Source organism: Stigmatopora nigra, chromosome 16, assembly GCF_051989575.1.
Source record: "Stigmatopora nigra isolate UIUO_SnigA chromosome 16, RoL_Snig_1.1, whole genome shotgun sequence".
Taxonomy (NCBI): Eukaryota; Metazoa; Chordata; class Actinopteri; order Syngnathiformes; family Syngnathidae; genus Stigmatopora; species Stigmatopora nigra.
The window spans coordinates 8,995,738-9,016,455 of NC_135523.1; the positions used below are offsets into that span (position 1 = coordinate 8,995,738).

General features: G+C 37.1%; 1 protein-coding gene across 1 annotated transcript; it reads right to left on the bottom strand.

Moving 5' to 3' along the window:
• Positions 1-3,164: 3,164 nt before the first annotated feature.
• hnf4g (hepatocyte nuclear factor 4, gamma) lies at positions 3,165-19,365 on the bottom strand. Its single transcript, XM_077735952.1, has 11 exons — positions 19,182-19,365; positions 11,697-11,862; positions 11,451-11,545; positions 10,876-10,982; positions 10,654-10,803; positions 9,509-9,596; positions 8,323-8,475; positions 6,202-6,251; positions 5,881-6,067; positions 4,991-5,110; positions 3,165-4,894 (listed from the first exon to the last, which is right to left on the bottom strand). The coding sequence occupies exons 1-11, from the start codon at positions 19,210-19,212 to the stop codon at positions 4,779-4,781; spliced, it is 1,263 nt and encodes a 420-aa protein (XP_077592078.1). The 5' UTR covers positions 19,213-19,365; the 3' UTR covers positions 3,165-4,778.
• Between the last annotated feature and the right edge of the window lie 1,353 nt (positions 19,366-20,718).

Consider the following 20,718-nt stretch of genomic DNA (forward strand, 5'->3'; position numbering starts at 1 on the left):
CAGAGATAATAAAATATTTGTCCATGGTCAAAGGCCATACACTCTTCCTATATGTAAATAATATCCCATCTATTTTTTCTCATGCTGTAGTGCCTTCTATACAAGTAGCCATCATTTTCAATATTTTTCACTTGCTCCCTTAATCCCACTTTCCCCCCATGCTTTTCCATTTCAACTCCCACCATCCCCCTCTCCAATCTCCTTCCCCATGTAATCTCAGGGTGCACAGGATTGTTTTCATTATGGCACCACTCATTTTATCGTTCACCCTGTCATCTCCTCTATCTCCTGTCTTTTTTTTATGCCTTTATTCAAACAAGTCTGCGTCTGGGAAGCCGGCAGCGGTCCACCCCTTTTTTCATTTCCCTAATGTTCCCCACCAGACACACCCTAACCCCTAATTTCATTCCACTAACCTGGTCGCCATCATCATCATGATGTACAGCGCACAAACCCAAGAGACCCTCCCTTCCAGCCACCCCCTTCCCCTCACTGGTTTATGTGTTTCGATACTATCCTTGGTTTGCACTATATCTATAGGAAAAACAGGGTTAAAAAAAATAAAAAAAGAGGATAAAGATGGACAGAAAAAGAGGATGGCGTTGTAGGGCCGAGGTGAGCCCTGAATCTTCCTGCTTCCCTTAATCCCTCATTTATGTGAACTCAGCTTTGGAAATGAAGCTGTCACTGTATTTTACTTCCTTTCAACCAACCGCTAGTACGTATAATCACAAACCACGCACACACACACACACACACACACACACATGCACAAGCCAACCATCACACACACACAAAATCACGAAGGATAGGTGGAAATTCATTCCAGAGGTAAAGGCAGGAGGCTCACCTTGTCTCCTGCACAGGGAATCTTCAGATATGTTGGAGACAGAGAGGATTTATGGGTAAATGCACTGGTGAAGAATGATAGGCTACAATCTTTGACTTTAATCTGAGTTTGCTGACACGTGCCATTCATTTTAGACCATTACTTTGCAGGGGTAGCCTTGGTAGTATTTGTACTCATATTAAAATGTAAACACTATGTACATATTGATACTAAAAGAAAGATGCACCCTTTCCTGTTTAATTACCAAGGATTTAAATATAGTCATCATTTTAGCAAAGACTCAAACATAATCATTTTTTGAAACATTATTTGTTTGCATTTGCATACAATTGTTGTCTTTCGGATCATGAAATTTGAGTACATTCCTAATATTCCTATTTTTTAAATGTATTATTTAATTAATTATTTGCCATTATTTTAATATTTGACCCAGAATGTCAAAAATAAAAATATCGTGAATGACAACGGACAACATAATATTGTGGTATCTAGTGGAGCAAAGACTTGTACTGCCATCTACTGGATACAAATAGTATAATTATGCCACACAAGACTCCAACGTATGAACTTAAATTGCAAAGGCATTTTTTTATCATTATAAACCATTTAACATTATTTTATGATAACCCTTTTAGACAGTACACTTAATCATTATTGTTTAACGTTGTAAGGGAACTCAGTTGCTACAATGCACTCAAAAAAAACCTACATATTGCTAAATTAAAACTCACTTGACAAAGAACCAATATTATCTTCCAAATTACAGTCTTATTTGATTTGAGTTGCATGTAAATATAATGCCATGGAATATTTTCCAAGGAAAGAGTAAACAAAACCAATATTTCCTTTTAAATATCTCTCTAATAACAATTGAACATTGTGTTGAATAGAATAGACATGTATGTATTACTCCTTCGAGGTGGAATAATGCAAACTTCACAGGCACCTTAAAATAATTATATTTTTTAATGAACAGTTCAGTCAATTTTATATTCCCCTATCCATATATCTTGCCAGCCTCCCACGTCACCCTACTCATATGAGGCCACCATCACTGTTGTGTGTAACAGTGTGCCGTCGGAGGTGTAAGGAAGAGGCTTTCAGATGAGAAATGTGACTGGCATGCTAACAAACAGTTTTATCTGAGGAAGAACGACATGGCCCCCGTGTCTCCGCACTGTGCCTTTGATTAAAGTTCCCCGGGTATACGCTATTCCAAAAACACACAGCGTGTACTCATGCACCAGCACACATAAATAAATTGTGGCCAGGCTCATACACACAGACAGCATAGAGATCCATACATACTGGGTCCCATTGCGGCTTGGTGTTATTTTGACCTGAGCCAGCCAGCGTGTCCTTTATGGAGTTGATAGGTGGATTTGGCCAATGTTGATTCTCGATGACCATAAATAACTTGAGTGTTTTTTGTCTGAGTCACGCAACAATATATAGAGATATGGAGCTTTGTTTTACTCCCTGGGCTCTTTCACAACATGCAAAAGCACACAAAAACACAGCGTATACTAGTACAATAGGATTGTGAGTAACTCTATGCAAACATATTTGAAAGTACAGCTTGTACTGTCCAGCTCAGTTCCAGCAGGAATTATTTTTTTACATTATCGCTTGGCTTTAGGTTTAGGCCCTCGCCTCAATTTCTGTTCAAATGAATGATGGAGAGGAATGAGGTTTTATGAACAGGATCATCCAGGAGTGAATTTTTAATACCCTCAGAATTAAATGCATTACCCTAAATGGCGGAAGTATGAGAAGAATGCTAACTTTCTTTGTAAGTAGGCAAACTTGTCTTCACATTATTGAACACAAAAATACATAACAAATTTGTTTTCCTTTCATGTGGTTTCTTTCTATGAATTTTTTTCATGTCAGAACAAAACTAAAGAAACAAAAAATATTTGTATTTTATTTTGTGAACAACATTAATATTTCTCGTGAGAAGAAAAGATCTTATAAAACAAGTTTTGCCCTGCAAACTCATTTTCTTTTATTTGGAAAAGAAATGTCAAACATTGGTACACTTTATGTATTAATAAACATAGCAAACCTATAAATTAAGCAGACACCTAATTTAATATAAACTCCATTACAATAACTGTACCAATAAGGCCAATCAAACAACAATATATAGTTTGTCAGTGCTATAATGAATTATGTTCATTGTGACTTATTGTGATGAAGTGCTGCATCATACCAAGACCAATTTAAAAAAGGAAACCAAAATATTTGGAAAAAAAATTCAGTGTGACAATGTTATATAGCAGTAGTTGACACCAAACAACTGTCAGGTCAACCCCTAAACGCAGAGAAGCAGGCAAAGGACAGGCAGTAGAGTGCACTCAGAAAAACTTTAATAAACGTGGTGAGGTTTTACAAAAATAACAAAATGAATAAAATTTAAATCAAATAACAGAATCAAAAATGACGGAGAGGACCTGAGCATAATTAATGCAGGTGATCTGACAAGAACTCACAATTACACAGGGTTTAAATAGACAGACATAGGTTGATAAGACAATCAAAAACACCTGGGTCACACAAGAGGCAGCAAGCAGGTGACACACCAGGGGCGGGGAAATGGCAGGTGAACTCAATGGGCAATCACAGGGACAGGTTACATAGGGGGAAAAAAACATAATAAAACCAATTGCTCACAAAAAAACCTGCATGAGAACTATTGTTTTAGTTTTCTTTTTTATTAAATATGCATTTTTATTGTCTTATAGTTTATGTCCATGAATGGATTGCTTTCCAGGAAGTAAATAATTAATTTTAATGTTAATTGAAGTGATTTAAACATTTCTATTAATCAACATCTTAATAAATTGTTAACTGATAAACTATTAAACTATTTACATAACCGCACAATTTTGGAAATATGCAAAAAAATGCATACAATATCTAAAAAATATTAACATATTTTAAGTCTTTATTATTTTAGACTGTTTTCTTTGTACAGTTTATATACTATTCCTTCTTTTGATAGTAAGGTCGTTTAGCAGTGGTTGGGCTTATACATTGTATAGGTATTTCTAGTATATTGATTCATTCATTTTCCATATTGCTTATATTTATAAGGGCTGCGGGGGTGCTGGAGCCAATACCACCCAACTGTGGGCAACAGGCAGGGGACAGCCTGCATTGGTGGCCAGCCAATCAAAGGGTACAAGGAGACAGACAACCATTCATGCTCATACACATACCTAGATGCAATTTAGTGATAATTCAGCCTCCCAAGGATGATATTGTGATGGAAACCTGGGTAACCAGGATGTCCAAACTAGGGATTACATCTACGATCTCAGAACTGTGAGATAAATGTGCCAACTACTCATTCACCAGGCTACCATTTTTAATTATATTAAAGCGTTACATGGTGATTATCGCGTCGGCCTCCCCTGTAAGACCTGGGTTCAAATCTAGATCGATCCACCTGTGTGGAGTTTGCATGTTCTCCACGGTCATGTTGCTCCCACATTCCAAAAACATGCATGGTAGGCTGATTGGACACTCTAAATTGCCCTTAGGTATGGGTGTGAGAGTGCATGGTTATCCGTCTCCTTGTGCTTTGCGATCGGCTGTCCACCAATTCAGGGTGTCCCCCGTCTTTGGCCCGGAGACAGCTGGGATTGGCTCCAGCACGCCCCGTGACCCTAATGAGGATAAAGTGGTTCAGAAAATGAGATGAGATGAGAAATGAAGTTACATTATTATTTATTTATTTTTTAAACTGCCGAATGAAATATTTTTGCTTGGCCCTGAACTTGAATAGAATGAAGTTAATCTTGCAACATTTTAGATCATTGCCTCCAATTGAAAAATGAATGAATGAATTTAAAAATTTTAAAAAAATGCAAGTTTGATTAAGACTAGGAGGCATGATGGAATATAAGACAGTGGTCCCATGTCAGGGGTCTGTCTGTGTTGTGGGACTGGCTGGAGAACAAATGGTCTGGGGAAAATGTTTATATATCTCAGAGGCTTGACCTTGTGGAGGTGATGGGATGGGAGTGTCTGGTGAGGCTGTAGGAAGAACACAAATGAGCGATTTTTTTCAAATGACAACTCATATTTTTTCCACTATAATATTTTTTGCTCTTCTGTGTGAATCATCTATACCTATCTGCTGATTGTGTGTAAAAGGCATGGTGCTGATGAGCAAAGTCTGTCCAGTTAAAGGGTCCTGAGTCATCTGTGTGTGTACTGGATGGTGCAGGTGTGTGTTCTCCGACGTTAATCCTAAACAGAAAATAAACAATAAACTCATATTGCAACCCCAGGAGGGATTAACGATTGTAACATATTTTATTATAATTTGATTTTAACTAGAAATTATACTACGTTCTGGGATTTGGGATGTTTGATGTCACCAAATCCCAATGGATTTATGTACAATCAGCATCGTCATATTGTTATGAAATAGGTGGTCTACAATTCACTTAAATATTGTTTTTATGGGCGGGATTTGAATTTTAATTTTTGTCCTTTCCCATGTTCTGAAATTTTCCCACTGGTGCTATTATTTTTCTTTTCCTTATTATACAAGGAAAAATAAACTACATCCACCATTGTGAAATAGTTACATTTTCAGTCTAGTACTAGATCAGGGGTAGGGAACCTATGGTTCGGGAGCCACATATGGCTCCTTCCAAGGGTGCATATGGCTCTCTACTAACCTGTGAGGTAAAATATGGAAACTGTGACCCTACTTCTACCAGCTCTTTAATCATAATGTTTTTTTATTATTCTTCTAGGTGTATGATATCCCTGATACTGATTTATTAGCAACGGCATAACAATGTTGTCAAAAGAATTCTGAGACTTTTTGTACTTTATAAGTGGTGGAATCCCAAAAAAATCACACATTTTCATGTATTTTTACCATTCAAAACTGAGAATGGCTCTCAAGAAATAACATTAGAAAATATTAACTGTTTATGGCTCTCTCTGCCAAAAAGGTTCCCGACCCCTGTACTAGATCATCGTTTTATGTCAACATCCAGTTTTACCTCCTAGCAGCATCTCATGCAGTAAGTTGTCTATTTTGGCGAGACCACAGAGCTTTATGAACTGAAGTTGTTCAATCATTTGCCAGGTGATGCTCTGTAGGGTGGGTAGAAGGAGTAACAGCTCTCCAAAACGACCCCGCGAGTCATATTGGCGATCATTAATGTAGTCTTCCAAACCCATCTGAACCTGCAAACAACAAGACAAAATGTCTTTTTAGGATGAATATTGCATTGTGAACAAAAAGAAAATGCAAAGTTGCAGGTGGTTTGTGTGGTATTTTTAAAATAAAAACCTAAATGATTGTTTTTGGTTGCACTTACTTGCAGACGTATAGCTTTGATCTTAGAAGGGTCCCGCAATGACTTTGCATCTAAAGATTGAGGGAGAGTATTAAAAAAAAAATGATAACAATTCAAAAGAAAAAGAAGAAATAAAGGTTTTTTTAAATATAAAGTACTGAATTGGGCATACAAGGGGAAGTAATTATGTGATTCATTCTGGACAAAAACCAGAATTAAGGTTTAATTTATGAATGGGATATGCATATGTGGTTTTATGCATATTTTAGTGTGCCAGAACTTTTTATTATTTAATTTGTTATACTTTAATATCAGTGTCATGCATGCTACCCCTAAGTCAAATGATTAGTAAAGTCCTTCTTACACTGACAGACCTACAGAATTTTGTATATATATGGCTAGTATGGACGGATTGCTAAGTAACAAGGCAAAAATCAATGCTCCGGTCAACACCAAAACCAACCAGCGACATCCCAGAAAGTCACACATGCAGAAATGTTCTTCTGCCTTTTCCTTGCAAAGCACAATATCCCATTTTTTGGCTGCAGAGCATTTCTTTGACTTGGTGCTTTTCATTGATTAAAGAGATTTATAAAGTTCTACTCTGCCTTACTCACTCTAACCTGACAGCGGGAGAGTTTTCAACCAGGTGAGTAAAATACATAGAGTATAGGAAGACAATGGGAGCTGATACTCTGACTACATTGTTGCAAATTAAACTAATTTGTGACAGTTTCTGTCACAGAGTAAAACTATCTTTACAACAGATTAAGCCGGGGAAATCCTACACTGCCACTTATGATAAGCAACACTAAATTTAGTGCAAGAGGGAAAGAATTGTTTGTTGGTTAGTTGGTCAATAAAATACTTTGTTTACACAGTTATCTTTGTTTTTATTCTACATTGTCTGTCTTGCATTGAGTAAATAGGTGCCCCGTTTGTAAAGTTTATCATCGCAAAATAAGTGTAAGTGCCATCATTTGTAAGGGGAGCTATTGGCTGAGGATTATGTAGGCCTCACAGTTCATGAGTCCAGGGTTCAATCCTCACTGACTGGAGTTTGCATGTTCTTCCCAGGCTTGTGTGGGTTATCCAGTTTCCTTCCACTTCCCAAAAAGTGAAGGGTAGGCTGGTTGATCACTCTAAATTGCCCTTAGTGTGAATGGTTCTATGTCTCCTTGTGCTGGCCATCAATTCGGGGTGTCCCCATTCTGCTGTCCATTGTTAGCTGCGATAGGCCGTAGAAACCACAAAATAATCTCTTACATATAGAGAAGGTTGTGTTTACTAATCTGGAGCAAAGACCAAAGCCCAATCCTTGCTTTTGCCATTTTTTTGCAGTATAGTAGGTTTCTAAAGGATTGCAAGACAAGGAGAAAGTATTTGATATACAGATGCAGGATGTGAATTTAGATATGCAGGGTGTTTGCTGGTTCTGATCAATTAGTACCAAGAATATTAAGGGTTATGTTTTCCAACAATATTACCTCTGATATCACGGTGGTTCCCATACTGAATAATTTATCTGTCATAATAACTTAAAATAAAAGTAGAAATTAAAAAAATTCTGACTGACTACAGTGGAGGCAGTATGTGTTTATTTCTCACTCGGTGATGGTCTGATTGTGAGTTGTTGACTGCTTTATGGTGTTGCCTAAGATTGCCTCGCAACCAATGCAGTTGGCTGGGATAGGCCTCAGCACCCTCTGTGAGCCTTGTACAGATAAGTGGCACGGAAGATGAATGAATGAAAATAATCTCATCTCATTTTCTGAACCACTTTATCCTCATTAGGGTCGCGGGGGTGCTGGAGCCTATCCCAGCAGACTCCGGGCCTGAGACGGAGGACACCCTGAATCGGTGGCCAGTCAATCGCAGGGCACGAGGAGACAGACAGCCACGCGCACACTCATACCTAGGGGCAATTTGAAGTGTCCAATAAGCCTACCTTGCATGTTTTTGGGATGTGGAAGGAAACCACAGTACCCGGAAGAAACCCACACAGGAGAACATGAAAACTCCACACAGATGGACATGACCTGAATTTGAACCCAAAGCTGTGAGGCTGACGAGCTAAGCACTTGCCCCACCAGGTTGCCCAATGAATAAAATAAGTACGTATAGTAAATCCTATTAAATTACCGGGATCAAAGAAGACAATGGCCTTGAGTGCAGCGTACTCATTGTCATCGATTTGAATATCTTGAAAAGGTGTGACCAGTTCATCCAGGACTCGGTTAGCGACCCGGCAGATCTCTGGCTCTTGAGTGTTTCTGTGTATCACACAACCATTTCCTACACAAACACACACAGATACACACATTCAGGAAGTTTAGAGGTACTAAATTATGCAGGGTTGGGGATATTTTTAACAATTCCAGGAATGGCCATGGCTAGGGCTCAAATATTGGAGGAGAAATAACTATGTGATTTTCTAAAGTCTCCATGTAAAATTAATAATTTGGGGAATAAAGTTTTAGCATACCTTCAAAACATTTAAGGTATGATGATGATGGAAAAACACTATACATAAATTGTAAGGTTGTGATATATTTTTTGCTAATTGTTTCTTTGAAGCAGCAAATGACACTTCTTCCCATATGTCTGCATATGATCTGCTATTGTCATCTTTGGTACCTATAATGTTTGTCTCTGCTTTAACATAAGTGATTATTGATCATTTGATACTTTAAATTTTTACACACCACAAAGATCTCTGCTTCTGCTAAGATGTTCAATCTGCAATGTTAAAAATAATGCCTAAAGTTATATTTACTGACTCTCTGCATAATCAGTAGCTACTGCAGCTTCAACTCTGTTTTTGTTTCAATTTCTCAATTGACTGTTTTTGTTTTTAATTGTGTCCTGTGCTTTTTAAAATTATTTAATTACGTCGATTAACAAGACTTGTGTTGAAATGTACTTGTGCCTTGACTTACATTGCCTTACCCAGACAAATAAATGACTTAACACAACGTATACTAAGATTGTCAAGAGTATATGAAAAATAAATGTGGGCCTTTGGTACATGTTGTCTAAAATCACAATTTCAATTTAAAACTGATCGAGTATTAGTCATAAGGTCAAAGAGAGGAGTAGAGAAATGGTATTTAGTGTGCTTCAAAGTAGTTGGTGACTAATCTGTTTAAGGTATGATGCTGCCACACACCCCAGCAATTCAACCTTTTGAAGTCATAAAGAGAGAGAGAGCCCTTTTTAGTAAATCATTCCTCAGTAAACTCAATATTGAATCAGTCATCACATTTCAGCGCTAAATCACGTGAATGCAGCACCTTTAGAATAAGATGTCTTTCTGGTGGCCACATACCTAAGAGCAGGACGTCCTTGAACGGTATTGACCTTTTGGCCACTCCCAGTAAGAGGTGCTCACCTGCATGTGCCCTGAGCAAGCTCACCTGGAGAAAATGTTTAAAAGAAAGAAAGAACTATTCAAACACAAACAATGCAACAATATACAAGTGTGGTTCTTACATTAGTAACGTCTGGAAAATATCTAGGGTAGAGTGCACAGTGTATGTATACTAATAACTCTCTGGTTAAGCATTACTTGCAATATTACTTAGTTTCCAGTACTTGACACATGAGGATCTTACAAGCAATTGGTGTTTAGTTGAGCTACATTAGCTCATTCTGTAAAGTCTTTTGTGAAAATTTAGAGTTCTGTGAATAGTTCACGTATTTTTTTTGTGTAGGGTTTGCAGCATTAACAATTTTAGGGGCTTTTCTTCTTTTTCCTATTGACAGGCACATTTCTGCCTAATTGAGTACAGTTAGTATATCATAAAATCAATAGGACTTTTGATTACTGGAATATGTGAAAATCTGTCTTACACAATCACAGGACATTGTAGGTCCCACCCATCAAACTTTAATGACCAAATGCAGGGTACTACTGTGCGCTCGTGACCGGACATTTGGTCGACGGACGTTTGGTCGACGGACGTTTGGTCGACGGACGTTTGGTCAACGGACGTTTGGTCGACGGACGTTTGGTCGACGGACGTTTGGTCGACGGACGTTTGGTCGACGGACGTTTGGTCGACGGACGTTTGGTCGACGGACGTTTGGTCGACGGATGTTTGGTCCCCGGACGTTTCGTCGAACAGACGTTTGCTCGCAGGATCTGCTCGCTCTCAGAATTATAATAATGAAAGAGAGAGAGAGAGAGTTTACTGTTGAAAACGATGAACCAGGTAATCTCTCGCTCTCAAAATTATAATCAAGAGAGAGAGAGAGAACTGTCCGTCGACCAAACATCCGGGCACCCTCTGTGCTACATACACCCAAAGAATTTTAACAAAAACAGTTCATACTGTGAGTATAGTTATGGAGCTTATGCTTGAGATGACCAGCATTCAGATGAAATTTCTTGAGAAAATGAAAATGACAACCAGTTTATGTGAATGTTTCCATTAATTGAGAGGAAGGTGATAGACATTGGAAAGATCATACCTGGTCATCCAGTGGTAGTTCTCCAAAGGAGGGAATGTATTTGGCCCATTCAACCAAAACCAGTAGCTGCTGTCTCATAGAGTCACATACATCTCCAATAGTGGCAGATTTCTGGTCTCTTATGTCTTCTATTCCAATTGGAGTGGTGATCTGGATAGATACAGGAATTGACAACAGATTAGATTATCTCTTTCGTCATGACCTTTTAAATGGCGTAACCACCTGTTGGGACAGTGATTCAGCTTGAGCCAAAACTGTGATGGGTGGAAGGTCTTGAGGATCAGGAATACTTCTTCTAGAGCTGATCCGATCCCTTTCATTCTGCACAGCTAAAACAGATCACTCAGTATGAGATATGACTAAATAAGCAATTGCAGAACTTCTTTTTGTGTCGATGGGCCATACTGTAGATACAATCAAATAGCAGGTTGGGCAGTTAATATTTAGGAGAATAGTCATCAAGGCTTACATCAGCAAGAGGAGTCAAACATTAACCTGTTGCAATCCAGAACAACAGCTTTGAATAACCCATGATTAGGGGTCATAAAACACCCTGCCAAGGTTATAACCCTCATAAACGTACTCATACACACACACATGGATATAATCAGCTATTTTACAGCCTTAAAAATTCAACAATTTTGATGCAGATTTTAGCATTGGGCCCATTTTAGTTCATCGCATTTGAATTATACATTTATTTGTAATATTTGACTACATTTCATCATGAGGATCTTAATTGGGGTTAGATTATTGTGCCATGCAATGTCATATAAAATAAAATGCAACATGTTTACCTTCCTTTTTCATGCCCGCTCGGAAGCATTTGTTGAGTCTGCAGAAACGACACTGGTTCCTTTTATCTTTGTCAACCACACACTGTCTGTTGAACCTGCGCAGAGCAAGAATTTAGCTTTGCAAGCAAAAGAAAGGACGCATGCGGTATTGTGTATGCTAGAAATGTTCAAATACCTATTTTCAGTTATTCTGAATTCACCTGCATATACTGTTTATAGATGTTGCAAACGTTGCCTTTTGTGTACCTGCAAGTGTAGACATGGCTCTTGCGTATGGAGCGCCTGAAGAAACCTTTGCAACCGTCACAGCTGGAGGCACCGTAGTGTTTTCCCGTGGCTTTGTCTCCGCAGATGGCACAGTTACTGTTGACCCCATTCGAACAAGATAGGTTGGATTCTGTTGGCATGCTCTCTGAAATAGACATAACACAGGGAAATATTTTATATTCAAATGCATGTATGCAAATTCACTAGTTCCATATACTATGGTAGGTTTCTAAGGTTTATAGTATTTACTGCATAAGTCAAAATATGCACACTGAAGAGAAAACAACACTTAAGTCGCACCAGTCACATATTATACAAAAAATAATAATAATAATTTGAACCAACAACTAAAAAATAATGGAAGGCATTTATATTGATTAAATTGTGTCCTATCATCGCATAGTACACACAATGAGCTAATCTAAGGCAGTCATATTAGATTAACAAAATACAATTTAGTATTGCTTACATGATAATTGAGTGTATCATGGACTAAATTGTCAAATATTCAACTCACAAAATTTTACAGAGATCGTTTTTTATTACTTCATTTTCTAAACTTTTTATCCTCAGAGACAAACACTAAAAAATCCATCAACGGCTTTCACAAACACAGGCGCTCTTCATAATATTTTACTTTGAAATTTATAGATTGACCTTAGTGATCACACTGCATTTAAAATGTAACACTATTTCGAGTTTTCTGTGAAACAATTCAACCGCAAAACGAAAAAAGGATTTTTAGGACTCATTTTTTTCAATCATTTTCTCTACCGCTTGTCCTCACAAAGACTGCAAGGGGAGCCTTTTCCAGGGCATAAGGAGACAGACAACTATTCACACTCACACTCATACCTAGCGGCAATTACCAGTGTTTAACCAACCTACCACGCATGTTTTTGGAATGTGGGAGGAATCCGTAGTACTCGGAGAAAACCCACCCAACCCTGGGTGAACATGGAAACTCCACATTGTAAGAACCGACCTGGGAACGAACCCACGACCTCTGAACTATGACGACGTACTAACCACTGACCTGCCTGGCTGCCTCAACCGAGATTCATTCATCCACTTTCTGATCCGCTTATCCTACCAAGGGCCACGGGGGGTGCTGTAGCCTAGCCAAGCTAAGTTCAGGCCGGAAGCACCCTCATCACAGGGCATGAGACAGACAATCATTCACACTCATGCTCAGGGGCAATTTAGAGTGTCCAATCACCCTACCATGCATCTTTTTGGCATGAGGGGAGAAACCGAAGTACCCAGAGAAAACCCATGCAGGATCAGGGAGAACATGCAAACTCCACATAGGTGGATCAACCAACCCAGGACACCAGAACTGTCAGGCCAACGTGTTAACCACCCAGTCACCAGACCGCCCTTCTTCAACAGAGATGTATTGGAAAATTTACAGTGACAACTTCTGACTAATAACAATTGGTTATTGCAGGCACTTATGTAGATTTGTTCCATACTTTTGAAATCCTAAACACTGTAAAATACTTTTAGAAATTCCACACGAAATCAAACTTGTTATTTAAGAAATTAATCAATTACTGAGAAAATGTTAAAGTCTATACATTTGCCTTTCTTGGACATGTAACATGACACCCAGTGATGGAAGAATATCATTGTATTGCTTACCAACATATACAGCCTTACATGTTTTATACATTTATAGATATATACAGTATACCAGAGAGTGTTCTGATAAAGGAAATAGCAAAGTGGATTCCTTAAAAAGATTGGAATTACTTAGTGGCCTAATAAACTTTATTGTTGATATCCTTTTTTCCACTATCATTTTGCTTACCATGATAGCCAATGGCACTTTGTTACCATATCCATCATCATTATATGGCTATCTGCCAGCCTAATTAAAACATTAAAAGACGTCATTTTTTCTCCTTTTCATCAATCATATGCTAGAGTAACACAAGGAAGAAAGTCACTAGTAAATAAAATTGTTATTCTTTATACATGCTTTTACTACTTAACTCTTTTCAGCTTTATTAACATCCACATTTTTATTTTTCTTCCCTTTTCTCTTATCTTCTCATCATGTTTGCAAACTTAATTCATAACAACAAACTATGACAATAGTTTTACATGCACAACATGAAAAGTAAGCAGTTTTTTTCCATCATCAATAATGTAAAAGTCTTCTTTCATTTAATAAATGTGCTGTACAACCTACCATTTTGCTTCCATTTCATAAATCACACCTTACACATAACTTTTCTTCTGCACTTTGCATACTACATATCCCCATTTGTTTTGCTAAATTTCCACTTGGTGTTTTCTCTTCAACCTTCTAATGTTAAAATAATGATAATATAAAAATATGTATCTGACTGAATTCTTTCTAAAGTCACATTTACTGTTGTATCCAAATCAGAAGCATGTTATTATTAGTATATATTGGCACAATACATATAAATTGTTCATGCAAAAAAAAAAAAGTTTTCCATTATCAAAGAACTTTTATCTGGTTGCAATCAGCAAATACAATTGTATTCAAGCCCTTTCAACTTCACAATTAACCACAAATGTATTGTTTGAAAAAAAAAAGTGCATTTCTCGATTCCTGGACAGAACATTTAATTAGTACCTTGTTATGCAGCATTGACACGTGGCCTTGAATGCAATATATCTGGTCTATGCAGGCTTTAAGGCCCTAAAATGTTCTACCACCTACTGTACAGTACACAAACTACTTTTCTGAATGAGGATTACATCTCGAGGGGCAGAAATGTACTGCCCCTCATTTCAAACAAAGTATCGCAGTTCCATTGTCTGTACACACTTACCTCCGCTTCCATAAAGTACATCAGCATTGTCAAAGCCCAATGTGCTGTATGAAGGGTCCAAACAGTCACAATAGTTGGCAACTTCCATATCTAGTAAACATTTACTCTGAGCAACAGCTGGATATTCACATGTTACTTTCACACAGGGTTTCTTCATTTGTCCTTTGTTTCCTTCTAGTTGCTTGTCACCACTTTATCAAATATCTCAGAGATGACATCGGAGATCCCTTAATAAAAGATCTACGATCTCTGGTGATTGGTCCGTGAACAAGGTGAGAAGGAGGAGCTGAGATAAACACTTTACACTTTATTGTACAATACTTATCTCTCCGCTCAATTCCACTTGTAACGAAAAGGGAACAGAACATTTTTTTCCAAAAGTATAGAATGGATTTCATTTGATTTTAGTTTCCTTTGCTCAAATTTTGAATGTTTACAAAATATGTTCAAAGGCATGAAGATATGCATAGGTTTATTGATAGTGTAATATGTTGGGTGAGTGTGTGCTCCAAACCTAATCTAATCGATAGTGGAGTAATACCTGCACCACCTCAGCAGATATGATCTATAAAGGAACTCTTTGAACGAGACAAACACTGATAAGTCCATTAAAGCTTTTCACATACACACTCACACTTCATAAAATGTTACTTTGAACACAGATTTACCCTAGTGATTACACTCCATCTAAATTTTATTTGCTGGTTGCCTATCCCAGTTAACTTTGGGCACCAGAAAGGGAAACATATATAAGTCACACTTGAGTATTAGTTGCAGAATTTCCAAACTATGAGAGTAAGTGTGATTTATAGTCCGGAAAATTAAGTAATTTACTTCTAAAACTTGTTCAATAGATGATATTGACAAGATATTATAATATTTAGATTATAAAATGTGCTGTTAGAACACAATATTCTACAGTACAGTGGTAAGGGAGCTCAACTAAATTCTAAAATAAAAGGACAAACGAAAAAGCAAAAATCACAAAGCAGATCAAACACAATATGGGCGAATACTCAATATAAATCATGAACCTTTACTGACTTTGTGGTCCTAGAGGTAACATTTTAAGGTTCTTTAAAATACAAAACAACAACCACGATCAGAAGTGTGACCGGGAGGACGGAAAGTGGGGTGCTTTAATTTTCCCCACTTTAAACAATTATGGTAAAGTTTTCATTTGTGCTCCGGCTTAGCTGAAGAAAATTAAATTGTGTTTCAAAGGTGTATTTTTAAGAACACAAATGAAAGAACTCCAAAATCTGGAGGGAAATTAATAAAATAGTTATAGAAAAAAGAAAAAAAGTGGGTGTCTTGGAACTTAAAGAAAGATAATAACATCTTGTTTTTATTATTATTTCATAAGGTATGCCTCAACTGAGAGAACAGAATCTAATTATGTTCAGGATGAGCGCCAAAATTGGTATTGTTGTAATGCTTACTTGTAAAATCCAGAAACGGTAATGAAATTAAGTAGTTTAACGAAAAAGTGAGAATATATATACATATATATATATATATATATATATATATATATATATATATATATATATATATATATATATATATATATATATATATATATATATATATATATATATATATATATATATATATATATATATATATATATATATATATATATATATATATATATATATATATATATATATATATATATATATATATATATATATATATATATATATATATATATATATATATATATATATATATATATATATATATATATTTATTTTCTCACTCACTATAATATATATAATACTAACCACTCGTGCGCCATGCCGCCTCAACAGAGATTCATTCATTTATTTTCTGAACCATTTATCCTCAGAAGGGTTGAGGGGGGTGCTGGAGCCTATCCTAGCTGACTTCAGGCAGGGGGTATTCTGGATTGGTGCGCAGCCACCTGCATGGCAAGAGGAGACAACCATGCACGCTCAACAGTCATACCAGGGTGCGATTTAGAGTCTCCAATCAGCCTACCATGCATGTTTTTGGAACGTGGGAGGAAACCCACCCAGGCCCAATGGAGAACATGCAAACTTCAAACAGGTGGATCAACCTGGATTCAAACCCAGGACCCCAGAAATATCAGGTCTATGTACTAACCACACACCTGCTGGGCCCCCAGGTGCAAATGGATCTGAATTCATATTTCATACAAGGTAAGGTATGTGTAAAGTATTATTGCTTGCTTACAATAAGCAGCTCTAACCTAGTGAGAGGTGACAGACGGGTGTGGATTACATTTTAACCTGGATTTAGGTTCAGTCATCCGGTCCTCCTGACTCATCACATTTGTGGAGAGTAAAAATGTACTCTTTGGCATTATATTAAGTCCACTACATTTAAAGGAATCAGGATTTACCCATGTTACTACTGCATGTTCAGATTTTAACTTACATTTTTCTTTCATAGTTTGTTTTTAGTTTCTCCGGCGCAACTTATATATGAGCATTAATGGAGAAAGATCCATGCCTCAATTCCATCATCATAATTTAAAACACCACATACGTAGAATGTGTTTGCGGTACAAGAATGTGTTTTATGCATTTATGAGTTATTTTTTTGGTTTTTGGTTTGCAATTCTGATAAGGTATTTTCAGTCCAAGTGGCTCGTCGGATAGAGTGGTTAGCAGGTCAGCCTCACAGCTCTCGGGTCCTTGGTTAAAACCCAGGTCTGTCCACCTGTGTGGAGTTTGCATGTTCTCCCCGGTTCTGCGTGAGTTTTCTCCTTGTACTGCGGTTTCGTCCCATATTCCAAAAACATGCATGGTAGGCTGATTGGATACTCTAAATTGCTCCTAGATGTGGGTGTGAGTGAGCGTGGTTGTCTGTCTCCTTGTGCCTGCGATTGGCTGGCCACCGATTCAGGGTGTCTGGCCTGGAGACAGCTGGGATTAGCTCCCGCGACCCTAATGAGGATGAAGCGGTTGAGAAAATGAGAATGAGAATACATTTTTGCAGACATTTGGTAATGCTGGCATTCTGCACCATATATACTAATTAAAGAAAGGCACAATACATTAGATGCAACAAGCTACATATGGGCGATCACATAGAAGTCAATATGGACAATAACATAGAAGTCAACAGGAATCTGATGGGAAACCTTGTTTTGGTTGCATTAACTCTTTTGTTAGACACAATTCACACTTGAAATGTTCATCATTTTAGTGTCTTAAATTGTCCATATCTTTTAATCTGGTACGAGTGTGTTTGCATTGATAATACCTAGTGGCCCCAAAAATCCTGGTTTTATTGGACATTTGATTAATAAATACCATTTCATTATTTCCTGAGCTAATTCTGTCACTGCTGCAGACATAGTAGTTCCAGTATTTCCACGTAGAAAGCATTTTACAAGGCTTCATGATGGACAGCAAATCCACTTGCTTGTTTTCCCTGTGCCTGCGTGGGTTTTCTCCTACATCCCAAAACATGCATGGTTGACTGATTGAATTCTCCAACACTGTTCCCTATATGGTTAAGGCGTAAATGGATGTTTATATCACTGTGCCCCGGCAACCCATTCACGGTCTACTCAACCTCCTACTCATAGTTGGTTAGCAAAGGCTCCGGCACCCTCACTATGGTAAGCCGTGGAGGAATTGAATGAATATTCTTTAATTAAAAAAAAAAAATCCTCTTTTATCTGTGTGCATTTTTTAGTGCTCATAGTTCGTAACATTAGCGTGCTGTAGCGCGTGCAATAATTTCCATACCACTTATCCTTATAAGGATCATGGGGGGTGCTGGAGCCTATCCTAGCAAACTACAAGCAGCTGACAGGGAACACCCTGAAATGGTTTGCAGTCAATTGCTGTACATGCAATAGTGATAATAAAAAAAACACACATAATAATGAAAATATTTTGTTTGTGTGTTCACCATTCAAGCCAGAAATAGAAAAAATAATAATGTGAATTATCATGAAAACAAATAATTAAATTTGTGTAAGGTAATGCAAATTTTGATAGACCTGCACATAAATTCTAGTAAAAATGCTAAATATATTTGACCTTAATATCAAATATCCTCAAAAAGGTCACAAGAGTGCTGGAGCCTAACCCATCCAACTTTGGGCAGTAAGTGGCGGACACCCTGAATAGTTAGTCAGCCAATCACAGGGCACATCCCTTATGGTTGTTGCTGTTTGCAGCAATGCCCATTCAGCCCATAATACAGTTATCACTACTTCCAATATTTTGATGAAAAGAACACAATATGAGAAGCATCTCTCATAATTATTATTAACCAGATCCTATTCAATTGTGTGGTTAGAACAATGCATATAATTCTATAAAACACTTTCAAAAATTAAGTCATAAATTATTTACTAATCCCCTGTTGCTTAAAAATCTGTATATTCTCAAGCGAGTACAAAAGTAAGATATCATTTGCATTTTAAAGCACACACTGTTCATCTGTTTGGTTTTGCAAAAGAAAAATACAAACAGCATCGCCCCGCTAAACGTGAAAACGTCAAGGTGAAGATTTTAAGTGACCATCATTGTCTATTACCAACTATTAATTACAAAATCACACTACCTAGGATATAATTCAGAATTATATGCACCTCTTTTGATTTCCTTCAATGTTTTGACTTATTTTTGTAAGTGTCACTTACCTGTATTTCTATTCCTGTTTGGGATGTGCATTTATCCAAGCTTGTACTTTGTCGGTGAGCAAATCCAACTAAAAGAGGCTGACCGTGTAGAGTGTACATAAACTTTAGAAAGTGAAGTTTGGAGAGACGACTAGACTATAATTCATGGAGCGACTCATTGAATGGCGCCACTATAGCCCAGCCATTAGATCGATTTACTAAACAAACTCAAAGATGGGTGGGGATGTTAAACAGTAACCCAAGCGCCATAAAATCTAAAAGGAGAGGGATCACCTGTTGTGGGTGTTTGTGTGCATGCGCGGGAGTCAAGCAAAGCCTCCAAGGTAAGAGAGCCCAAATGAGTTGAGGTAATGTTTCACATGGTAATAGTGAAAAAGTAACAATTTTTTTCTCATTCTCAAGAGTGTCAAGCTCCTTTTATTTTTTTAAGACAGCCTGCTGTTCATTGGTTTCATTTTTTTAGTACATATTGAATATACCAGCTGTGTGGTGGCAGTCAAAACTGTAACTTATGATACATTACCTTTAAACACAAATAAACCTAAATATATATTGAGATAATGCCTGCTGGGTTGCTTGATTGAGTTTATTCTGTGACAGCACATCAGTACTTCCATACATAAAATACAGCAATATCAATACAGGTAAGAATACCATAAACATATACTCATTTCCATTGTGGTCCTTAAAACAAAAAAAAACATACATATATGTAACAAGACATGCTAGTTGAACATGAAGACAATGGATTATCAGAAGAACAATATAAATCAAATAGAAAAAAAACTATTATATAAATAGGAGACCATATTACAAAGTCTCCAATCAGCATACAATGAATGTCGTGGGAATGTGGGAGGAAAGCGGAGTACAAGAAGAAAACCCACGCAGGCCCAGGGAGAACATGCAAACTCCACACAGGCGGACCAAGCTGGACTTGAACCCATGTATCTTGCTGTGAGGCCGAACGCACTAACCATCCAGCGATATTGTGCATACAAAAAAGAACTAAAATTGTTGAGGGCTCTTTTTGAAGTAGCCTAGAAAACAATAGTTTGTGTGAAAAGAATGATTTGTGCATAAAATGTCTAATATCATAAAAATTCGGGACAATATGATATGTATCAGATCCTCAGAAAAAGTTGTAATGGTCAAGAAACTTATCATTACTTAAGTAAACATGCTGGTAAACTAATGAATATTTAAAATAACATAGTTTAGATGCAAGAAAGAAGCAGGTCACAAACATTCTTGATCTCATTCATGTTCACAACTGTTATTCTTATTAGATAAAACAATTTGAGTACAAGTGTAGCTGCAACATTTCAGATATTGGTTTCAACACATGAGGCAAGAGAAAAAAAGCCGCAATAGCGGACATTTCTCCATTAACTTCTCTTTGCACTTTAGTCAGCATTTACAAAATGTTTTCATAACTGACTGTGTGAATGCCCAAAGTGACAAGATTTTGAAAGATTTTTTTTGAACAACTATACAAGTGTAATAATCAGAAAATTGCAAAATAAAATAAAATAAT